The sequence below is a fragment of the Numida meleagris genome, chromosome 2 (assembly GCF_002078875.1).
Source record: "Numida meleagris isolate 19003 breed g44 Domestic line chromosome 2, NumMel1.0, whole genome shotgun sequence".
In the NCBI taxonomy this organism is placed as follows: Eukaryota; Metazoa; Chordata; class Aves; order Galliformes; family Numididae; genus Numida; species Numida meleagris.
In genome coordinates this window covers 113,529,430-113,540,853 of record NC_034410.1, presented here as the reverse complement: position 1 = coordinate 113,540,853, position 11,424 = coordinate 113,529,430, and the positions used below count along the sequence as shown (strand labels likewise).

Sequence of the window (11,424 nt, the reverse complement as noted above, 5' to 3'; positions counted from 1 at the left end):
CGGCGTCCCGAGACCTCTTCAATGGAAGTATGCTGCCAGCTGCCGGTGCTGCCTCTCGACAGGCCGGTGCCGCAGCACGTCCTCAGCCGCAGAGGGGCCATCAGCTTCAGCTCCAGCTCCGCGCTCTTCGGCTGCCCCAACCCCCGGCAGCTTTCTCAGGTAGGCGCTGGGGCCGGGGCGGAGGGCCGGGGGCTGCCGGCGGGATGGGATGCCCGGGAGCCCGGCTGTTCGCGGCCCCGCTGGCGGAGAATGCGACATTTTGTGTGTGCCCGCTGGAGCCGGCCTCGCAGCGTCGGCTGCGGTGCGAGCGGTGACCTCCCGGGGTTATCCCCAGCGGCGGCCGGTCATCTGCCTCGCCTTCAGCTCCTAAGCTAGGGCTGCTGCCTAGCTTCCAGTTCGGGCCTTTCAAAGAAAGGCCAAGTTTCCGATGGTGCAGCCAAAAGCTGAAGCGACTCTACTGAAATAATGAACGTGCACTGCAGTATTCTGTTTAGGATGCTGAGCTGTGCCTCCCTCCAACTATGAGGACTTGGCAATCCGTCTCGAACGAGACAAAGCTCCGTGGCTTTGCATTGCCATGGTGTTGTTCCCTGCCCACATTACATCAGACTCGAGATGAACTCTGTGGTATCTTGTTTCATCCGATTGTGATGGAAATGTTACAGAAACGTGCATTATGACTTTCAGGTCAACAGAGAGGTTTTCCTTGAGAGGACTGTCCTGAATTTTGGGATGTGTGCTGGTATGGCCTTGGCCTCCCAGCAGACAGTAATAGCGTTAACGTTCTGGTGTAAGCCTCTGGAGAACATATGGAATTGCAGATGAAAGCTTGTGTGTCGGTGGGAAGGCAGCTTTTGGCTCCAAAGGGTTTCTTGAAAGGTCTCTTTCAGGACTCTGCATGATGCCCTTACAGAAGATGCAGTCTTTGCTCTTCACGCTTGTAATGGTCATTTCTTTCTCTTTGCTTTTTTTTTTTTGGTGTTTCATTAAGGTATTCTCCTCTTTCGTGACTTACTGTGCTTCACACACACATAAATAGAGCATGGAGAGCTGTTGGGCTTGGTGTTGTTCCTCCTTGGGCAGCAGCGAAGGTCTATGTGTTAGCATGAGGGGTGTGAGCGTTTGGGGAGGAAGAATGAGCAAATGCCATATTGATTACCAGGAATTTGAATGTATAGTAACATCTTATTGGTAAGGAGATGAAGATAAACATCCATTGACCATCTCTTCACCAAGTATGAACGTAATACTTAATTGTTGAAAACTGTTTTTATGACAAATAGTTTTCCCTGTGGCAGCTGGTTTAGGATGTATTCCATTTGCACCCTTTCACTTGAGTTTTATTTGATGATATTTTCTTATCTGTGTAAATCTTCTCGAAGGTCCAGTCTAACCAAGCACACCTCCTGTGCAAGTGAGAGGAGGGTCTCTTGTTAGAAGAATCACAGTCTTTTGGAAGAAGGAATGGGCAAAGCAGTCACGGTGATACGTTGTATTTTTCCTTTTCTGTTTAGTCTCTAGTGCAAGTGAGGGATCAAGTATGTACAAGCCTAACAAATTAAGTGGGATACTAGCATTTAGGTATTTTTTTTCCATCTTTTGAGCTTCTTGATGTATTCCTTTCTTCTTGACCAATGTGCTGCAGGTATGTTAGGGCGAGTTACAGGGAGGGGTGGTTGTGTAACATGTCAAAAAGTGCAAACCATACGTATGCTTGACCAAGTAGTATTTCCTTTGGGTAAGTCAGAGAAATAAGTTTATGCATACGTAAAACGGAGCTAGGATATTTAAGTGAGAAACTCTCTGCAAATACTGTCCGGCTGATTATAGGAAAACTGTTTTTTTGTCTTTGGATTACCTTTTTTTCCCCCTTTAGAGTCACTTAACAGATAATGGGATATGAATCTCTCCCAGACCCGCTATTATTGTAGGCAGGCATAAATGATGGGCCAGAGGGTTAATAGTTCTGTGCAACTTCTGGACTTGACTTCACCTTGCAAGTCTCCTGGAAGACTCCCGGTATTCCAGTTCCATTTTGCTTCAAGAGGTGTGAATGCTGGTCTGTTGCTTTCAGTCTTCTGTTTGGGCTAGACTTGAGCAATGGCTGTACAACTGAAGATATGTACTAGCACGCTCAAGAAGCAGAACTGTACGAGTTGGAAAGGACCTCTGGTGATCATCTAGTCCAGCTCCCTGTCTAAAGCAGGTTCCCTACAGTAGGTTACACAGGAAACCAGTGTATACAACCAGACCGATATCTTATGGTTTAATATGCCTTTGTGAGGTTTTTGTCAAAAAGTAAGGACTTGAAAAGTGAATTCTCTCTTAAAATGTGAAATTACTTAGGCTTAAGACATTTTAGGCTTAGCTTTTTGACAAGGAAGCATTCATATGGGAAACAATGGTGAGACGAATGCATGCTATGTTAGATGTAGATTTTAATCATGACGATGTGAAGCCTGCAAATATTTCTCTTTAATTTTAAGTTCGGTGTAATATTTTGTTAAAGCTTCACTGAGTGGGTTCCAATAGGACTGCATGTGTTGTGGTGGTTTGTTTTTTTTTTTTTTTTACAGTGTGAATAAAGCACTGCTGCAAATGGCCTCAGAAGTTGTGGTCTACTCTCATCAGCCCCAGGAAGGATGAACTGTACTTAGAGTATTATTAGTAGATGTTTGTCTAATCTGTTTGTCTAATATGTTTTTTAAGATAGAGTCTTATGAGATGTGGTGAACTGACATAACTCGTTATTGCTGAAGGTTAAAGTCCTGACATTGGGTGCATATTATTACTGCTTCCTTTATACCATCTCTGATGCTTGTCAGGTGTTCCTGATTCAGTTCACTGAAAGAACAGAAAACCAACTTGGTTGGGAAGGCTGTGTGGTGACCTGCCGTTTCCTGGAATAACATAGGCTTAGTGAAGATTGTCATAACTGATTTAAGGAAAAGGATGGTACCATGAGGCTTTTGAAACCATATCCATAAAAGCTTCAAATAATAGGAATTATGCAATCTCACCAGACAATTTAGCTGTTGTTAACAGTGCTTAACCGTTCTGTCATTTGAGAGTTCTTTCATAATACTGAGTTTAGATCTTCCTTGTGGCAATTTAAACCTGTTTCTGTCCCCAGTAAATGTAGAAAAAAACTAATTCATTTTACCTTGCATTTTTCTTTTATGAATGAATTATTTCATTGTACCCTTCTTTTCTCTAAGTTCAAAGTATTAATAATGAAAAGCGTAAAAGTGGCATCTATTACCTGGAGTCTGTGATATTTGTTGTTCCAGTCCAGTCAAATGAAGAACTGCTATGGTGTGGTTTTATACTTTTTTTTTTTTTTTTAGGTTTTAAATGCTAGTGTCATAAGCTGGTTTTAAGGGCACCTGAATTGGTGATTATTGAAATGGTGAGGCATTTCACAGTGGTGAGATTAAATTGGGGTTCACAGAGAGGTCAGGTGGATGTTAAGTAGTACCTTGGATCATGCCCTAGAGCTGTTTGTTCCCACTGTTACAAAAGGATGTTTTTAAAATTAAAGGTGAGCTTTTGGACAGTAATTTTGGATTCTTTGCCTCACGTCGTTTTTAACTTCTGTTATTAATATTAGTTAAAAAGTTGCTAAAACCGTAGCAGTGCTTATTTAGTGTGAAATGTTTGTCTGACTTTTTTTCTTTAATGAATGAGGGTTTATAATGAAAACCACTTTAGAAACACAGCTGTGAGCACATTTAGATGACATGCCCAGCGTTGCACTCCACATGCACACAAAAAGCAAACCAACAAAAAAACCTGAATCGAGCAGCCAGCACATGTTTCTGAGACTGCTTTTTATGCCATACAAACATGTCATAAGTGAGTAAGAGAAAACTTTGGCCTAGCCTGAGTTTTATCCTTCTGCCTTGCCTCCGTTTTATCCTTCTGCCTTGTTACTGGCTCCATGCTGGCTTCAGTGCCTCCAAAAATTGCATCGGTGGTGGCTGGTGGTAGAGTCTAAATAGAAGTAATGATCCAGTGTTTGCCTTTCTGTCCATAAGAGTTGGAAACAAAGGAGATGTAAGGATGAAATTCCATGTAGAGGGAAAGGAGCAAGTAAGAAAAGATTCCAACAGAACCTCAGAAATGTAGGCACTAAGGTTTTACCTGAAGTATTGGGTATTGCTCTGTATCAGGTCAATAATAACTTACTGTCTGCTCCCTAGTAACCTAGCTCGTGATCCTTCATTACTGCATCTTAATTTCATGCATTTAAGCAGCATAGCATCATGCTCTGGGTCTCTGCATGCGATGTCCATCTGAGCAATAGACTGTAGGTCATACGTGCGGATTCCTAAGTTTGACTTAAAGAGGGCACAGCAGGAAGGAAGGCCAGAAAGAGCAGCTGGAGGTGCACAGCACCGGGTTGTTCTTTAGTGAGAGGTACATGTTGCCTCTGAGAAACGTGTTCCCCAGCAGCAACCAAATGCCTTGGACAACTTTTGCTAACATTGCTGGTGTTTGACCATTACACCAAGTGTGAGATCCGAATACATTTCACACTGCATGTGGCATTAGAAAACATAGGTGTGTTTTTACGGTCTGGACATAGACATTGGTTGGACTGTAGTCCCACTGTCACACCTCTTAGTGATGAGAAGCGTTGACGTGACCTATTTTTCCCTCGGAGCTGCTCATTTCTGCATTTTCCTCTTGGTTGTGTCAACTTTTTTTTTTTTTTGATCAGGTTATTTTTCAGCCCTTGCTGATTCATAGTGTAGCTTCACAAATGATCGTTCGTGCCTGTTAGTAATGAGGAAGCAGTATGCCACAGTGCTAGACCAGGAGTAATGAGCAGTGGGGAGACAGAAGGAATGCCTTATGTTGGGCCTGCTATTGAATGTGGAACTTACCCCAAGCTCCTTTCTTTACGCGCTCTCTGTTTTTCATAACTTTTCTTTTATTTGGTTCCAATCCTCTCCGTCAGTGTTTTGCAGTCCCTTGCTCTTTATTAGCTTTCTCCTACCGTTTCCCATATCTCTACTGCATGAATAATTAACAAGTGAAAATAATGAAATAATTTTCATGATGTGATTCCTAGCCTCTGGAATTAATTCTGCGTGTTGTTGCTATGCTTGCCATTCCCTTCATCTTGTATTTATTGTGTCTGGTTGCTGAGATTGCATCTATTCATATGAGAGGCAGAGACTGACTCTGGCTCTGCACAGCATGGACAAGTTCAGATTGGGGGTATTATGCACAACAGTAATTTTATGTGGCAGTTCATTTTTAAAATGCTTTCTGAGTTTTATAACCAATTAATTTTTTCATATGTTGGAATGTAAAGCAGCCTTGGTACCTTCGTTCTGCAAAAGGTCATGGCAACTTATTTCATGGCCCGTAATTGCCATGGAGGATCTAAGCAGAATAATAGTTCAAAATCCTCATTAATTAGTTTGTCTTGGATCGTCAGAAGTCAATTCTTTGTTACTTCTTTGTCCAGATTGTGGAACATACATACAAAGTATACTTTGTGTTTTGTATCAACCTCAGCTTTCTGGTGCTGTTTTTGAAGGAGAATTGGTTTGAAAATAGAGGCTGCAACCTTGTGCTGCTCACGGTTAAAATTCACTTCTTGAAAACTTAATTTTGCAAGAGTTTACCTTTAGTATACGAATAATCAAGTTAAATTATGAGCTAATGAGGTAGTGATGTAGTGCAGATGTGGGTTGTCAGTCTTAAAAGTGCTTTGTTTGAGATGTCTGTTTCAGCAGCTCTTCTTAAAAACCTGTATTTGCTAAGTCAGTCTTTCTCAGGTTACTGGAGAAAAGTTCCACCTTGGATTAATTTTGCCTCAGTGTGGTAAGAATTGTGAGGTAAAATGAAACTCTTAAAAAAATCGTGCGATTTTCAGACACTTCTGTTGTGCTACAACTGCTGTGGCACATGGAAGTTGATGCTGGCTGCATCTGTGATGGAATCCTTATTTCTCCGGTTCAACTGCTGTCTGCAAAGCCTGCGGGGGTGGAAAGGAACCCAGTTGGTAGTAAGAATGTGCTTTGTTAGAGCAGTACCCCATCATGCTGATGACCATTGGCTTACTGCTTTCTTGCATTTCACTCATCACTCTGTATCTACAAGTTTCCACTTGTTTTCTGCTGAACTGTAGGTTTCTGAGTATGCTCAGTCACTTTCTAGTGTGGAGGATCTCTGATTCATGACTATTTCTAGGTATTAACAGGTTACGGCTTCCATTTAAGAAACACCTTCTGACTGGACTAAGCTTATTGTATTTGCTTTCTTAAAAATTAGCTGAATTTATGTGCAAGTAGTATGTAATTTCACAGCTCAGATTGGCTGCACATTCCTCGGAAAAAAAAAATCTGAAGTCATTTAGTTCTCATTTACCGTGCAAGTCTTTGTTAATGCAAATCAATGCTTTCTGCATGTGAATTTGTGCAGTTGGGTGTCTAAGATAAATCATATCACAGTATATATGAATTTAAGGAATGTAGTGTATTCTGTTCTTTAGAACATCCTTTCTTTGTAAATGCAGGATTCAGGATGGACGCACTTAAAAAACTACAACAAAAAAAAAGCGAAGAGTTTAATCTTAATTTTGAAAGCTGTGCTGAGTAGCGCTTTAAGCGTGAATAGTCCTTTGTGAGCACTCAAAGCTAAATAAAACATTCAATTCTGTATTAGTTGCTTCCGCTGCTGAAAAAACTGTTTTGTACGAGCAAGCACAGATGCTTTGTGTGTGTGCACATGCACATAGGGCCTTACGTGTGTGTGTACGGGACCTGGAGCTGAACGTAGACCTCTCTAATTCCTGTTAAATATGATGTGCAAAATTCCTCAGAAGAACTTGGAAGAGTTTGAGTTTCATTAGATGTGAAGTTTTCCTTGATTTGCTCTGATTATGTCATTAACAAGTAACTGCAGTGTGAATAAGCAGCCAGTGTAATCCAGCAGGGCAGCTTGCCAAAGACAAAGTATTTTATTATAAAAATGCAGTTCTCGGAACCTGGATTTAAAAGCTAGTTGGGGAATTGCTTATTTGTATGTTTATATCCTAGGTGTACTGTAAGAAATCTGTAGCCAAATGTTTTGTTTTCTTTCTGGTCTAGAATAACTTTTGTGGCTGTTATCTCACCTCTCCTGCCCTCCTCCCACCCACACTGAGATTTTTTTATTTCTGTTGCAGCAGCCTAACTCCTGTTTTCTTCCCACTTTCCCCCACTTTGTACACCTGTGATCCAGCAGTCTGATTTATTATCTTCCTAACCACACTCCCACAATAATTATAATTAAACAGATTCCCAGAGTCAGCTTTTCATTGCAAGGTAGAGGGCAAATTCCTCTCTCTGCCTCTAACTGGAAGTGTGAAGGAGCCAAAATTTGCAGTAGGCCTGCCTGAACATCAAGAAGAGCATGCTGGAATGAGAATAATGAGAAGAGCTCGGTGTCAGCAGAAGGTTTGACTGTTTCTCCTGCTCCTTGCTGCCAGATGAGATACGTGGAGAGAAAGCGGCTGTTTCCTCCACGAGCAGTCTGTCTTCTTCCCCCTTGCCTCCCTGTAGCAAACACAGCTGGAGGCTACTGACTAGTCAAATGGGATATTTATTACATGTGAAAGACAGTGTGCTGCCCATCAATTTTGTCCCAAGGGTAGAAGAAACACAGGAGAAGATACAGGAGCTTATTTCAAGGCTGCGAGGAAAAAAAATTATGATGGTTGGTGGCTTGGGACTTGGTTAGGTGGATCAGCCTTCATATGGGGATGTTTTAATATAGTTGCATGCAGTTTCCTTCACACGTGGTTGTCTTCAGTTGTTTTGGAAACTGAGATGTGTGTTGGGGTGCTGACGAGCAAGTGACTTCCTGACAGACACGCTCATAAATCTTAGATCAGAGTAAGGGAGCATTCTTTCAAAATGTGGTGTTTTAGTAGTACAGTCCAACAGTGGAGTTTCTGTTTGGGACCCACACCTGTCATGGCAAGAGTGATGCTGGTCTGAGTTCATTCTTGCTTTATTTGTAGCTAATGTGTTGATGTTGCAGTTGAAGGTGCACTGAGGAGGTTTCGTGTTTAGTCAGTCATAAATTAGCACTTCCGTTTTAAAAAAAAAAAAAAAAAAAAAAACAACCAAAGAAAAACCCCCAAAGTCTTCTCAGTGTAACTGAGGCCTCACGCATTTGGTCCTCTCTTGAAATATGTAGGGGAAGGGAGTCTTGTTAGTAGCGCCCTGTCTTAGCTTCTCTTTTGGAGCGATAAAAGCATGCACTTAATCAATTCTCAAAAAATCTAGAGCACTTACATTTCCTTGATTGTTAACTGTACAATTCTAGACTGTAGATTTCAGCAGTGGAATTAACTGAGCTCTTTCTCTTGCTGGGGGGAGAAGAAACCATCCGTACTTTCTTTTGCAGCTGCAAACACGGTGTGAAACTACTAAATGGAAAATGTCATGGAAGTACATGTGGGCAGTTTCTTTTAGCGTTCCTGCTTATAATGAAAGATCTGGAGAAGGGCTTTATGAGGTTTTGTTCTGTTATTTCTCTTGTTTTGAAGACAGAGCTGTTTTCTTCAGTATGGTGATAGTAGGAGCTTCTACATTTTTCTCCGGACTTCAAATAATTAATCAGCTTGTTGTCGTTTGAACCAATGATGACGCATTAGTCCAGTTAAAACATAGAGTATTTAGCCTACAGACCTGTCAGAGGAAATGATATAATTTTATCTATTGCCTGAATTAAAAAAAAAAAGTGAACTTGAGCTTTTTGCGATATTATGCAATTCTCAAGGTAAATACTAGCAAAAAATTGTCCCCCGTTCATTTTGTCCTCCTTTCAAGAAGGGTCTTGTTTTTCTCCTGAGAGTGGTCATCCTATTTATATCTTTGTCACAAAAAGTGGGATAATTTAGCAAACCTACTATAAGAGAAGACAAAAGTAAATGTAGCAAATTGCAGGTACTAAATTCCTTACATTTTTCTTGCAGGGAATGCGTTGGACTTGTACTTGGCAATCTTGAGCTCTTTTAAAGAGAAAAAAGGCTTCATCTCCTGAGGGGGGTTGGATGGTTGAAGCTATGGTTACCTTGGTGTTTTTCTTGTTCCTGTAATATTCTGGCATTATTTTTGCTAGTGCCCTCCAGCTTAAGCTGAGGCGTGAAGGAATGCTGTGTGTCTTAATAAGAGGCCCTTGATTGAAGTCTTTCCCCTACTGCCTTTTGATACAATAGAATTCAAGTGAAATAATCCATGCGCTACAATGCTAATCCATTTTCATGAGCTTTTTAGCAAGGATGATCCGAGAGCATTAGACAAAAAGTTATTATTCATGATTGGTTGAATAAGTAGGAAAGACTGTTATGACTAATGAAGTTTAAGACTTTTTTTTCCTTTCTCTTGGATACTGTTGTATTAATAACAACATAAGAAAGAGGCCATGTTTTAAAAGAAAAAACCAACAGATTTTATTGAAACCAATTTTGGAGACAGGAGGTCAATTTTTTCTCTAATAGTGAATGTGGCAGAGGGTCTGAGTGGGGGAGAAGAGATGGTGAGAAGTTAAAGAATATATCTTTTGCACATCTTTTAATGAAACGTTGAAAATGTTAGAAAAGATTTTTGTTTCTGACGCTCCTCAAGATAAGATATTAGAAGTTGAGCATAATATTTATTGTATTTAATGCATCATATAAAATGGAGGCAGTTTCTGTAAGTCTGTGCTGTTTGACGCTCTCCAGTGCTGAGCTTAATGTTTGGTGATGAACGTTGACAGGAGCCATGGATATTTTTTTAACTGTTATTACTTTAAACAGAATTTCTCTGTTTTCAGAAGACAGTTTTATTTAATGTCTGTAGTCTTAATTTCAGGGCTCTTTTTGTTGTTAATTTAAGCAGTATGGGTTGCAGCGTTGCTTCTAACTGCATATCCTTACTCCTTCTCTTGTGCTGACTCTTGCAGTCCTCTGACCCTGCAGAATGTTGGTTCACACAGCTAAAGCAGCAAAAACCCTTCCCTTTTTTTCTGCCACCTTTGCTCTGCTTGGCTTTCTGCGGGGTGTGAGGAGAGTTGGTGCAAGGGAGGGAATGGGAACTGCAGTCGGAGGCAACACTGACCCGAGTTGTCTGCACAGCATTGGAGGAATGTCCAGAGCAGCTGACACTGCGTGATTGTTTCAGTTTCTCCCCAGAGGAGTGGGTTGAATAAACGCCCTATTGTTATCCAAATCAACTAATGCACTGTGTTGTGCTGTTTAGTATTTCTGAAAAGGCATCCTGCACCCTGTGGCTCTTATACATTAGTATTTGCATAACTTGCACTTCTGTAATTTTGTCTTTATTAGATGAGGCCACGTTTCTGTGCTTTTTGGATATTGGATAGACTTGGTAATAAGAATGTTTTTAAGAGGTAGGCTATCATTAACCTTTGAACAAATGCTTGACAGACTACACATTCTTTAGACTTAATGTATTTTTTTCTTAACAGTAAAGCACCCAGTTTGGAAATTTGGATGATAGACTTGGCAAAATAAAAAAAAAAAATTGGGAGGTTTCTTTTGTGTATGAATACTGCATTTAGAAATAATGTACAAATGAAAGGTTATTTTCTCATGGAACTGAAAGCTTCTTTCCTTTCTGCACCTTGTACTGAAAAGTGGCTGTGATTGTTACAGCTTATAAATGAAATGTGTCAGAACAGGAGAATCATTCTTTTGTCTTTGGAGAAGTGCTGAGAATACTTAAAAGGTTTGTGAGTGCGTGTCTGAATATATGTATATAAAAATGTGATAACTAGACGATGGTATGGTGGGTGCTGCATAGATTTGGAAAGGAGAGAGAGCAGTACTCAGCCTGCCATTTGCTAAGCTGCTGTCTCGCGTCTGACAGGTCGCAGGACAAAACTATATTATAAAAATACCAATTTCTGGAAGATCTATTGCTTTCATTTTGTTTTTCTGAACAATAAGCTTATATTTACTAGATTGCTAGCCTTTAATCATTTACAGTGAGGTTTTAGAAGCTCTTGGTTGGAATGAACAACAGATAAAGGCAAATCGGTTTTATGCCATTGTAAGTTAGTGCTTCAGGATGATGCCATGTGACTGCTGGGTTTATCCTCTTGATTCTTCTTTTTTTTCCTCCTCTCCTGGATTTGTAGCTGTTGTCTTTCTCCTGGAGAAACTGGCAGCCTGTGGCTTGGACAGGTACACCCTTTGTTGGGTAAGGAGCTGGCTGGAGGGCCAGGCCCAGAGAGTGGTGGTGAATGGAGTTAAATCCAGCTGGCGACCGGTCACGAGTGCTGGGGCCTGTCCTCTTCAATATTTTTACTGATGACCTGGATGAGGGCATTGAGAGCACCCTCAGTAAGTTTGCAGATGACACCAAGCTGGCAGGAAGTGTTGATCTGCCTGGGGGTAGAGAGGCCCTACAGAGA

The 11,424-nt window shown here is 41.0% G+C and overlaps 1 protein-coding gene across 4 annotated transcripts in view; it reads left to right on the top strand.

Annotated features, from left to right (window-relative positions):
- The window catches only part of PDE7A (phosphodiesterase 7A), a 71,219-nt gene continuing 59,801 nt past the window's right edge, over positions 7-11,424 (top strand). For all 4 annotated transcript variants that reach the window (XM_021386485.1, XM_021386482.1, XM_021386484.1 and 1 more), the window contains exon 1: positions 7-159. In XM_021386485.1, the coding sequence (XP_021242160.1) occupies positions 22-159 (138 nt within the window). In that variant the 5' untranslated portion in view covers positions 7-21. The remainder of the gene's footprint in view (positions 160-11,424) is intronic.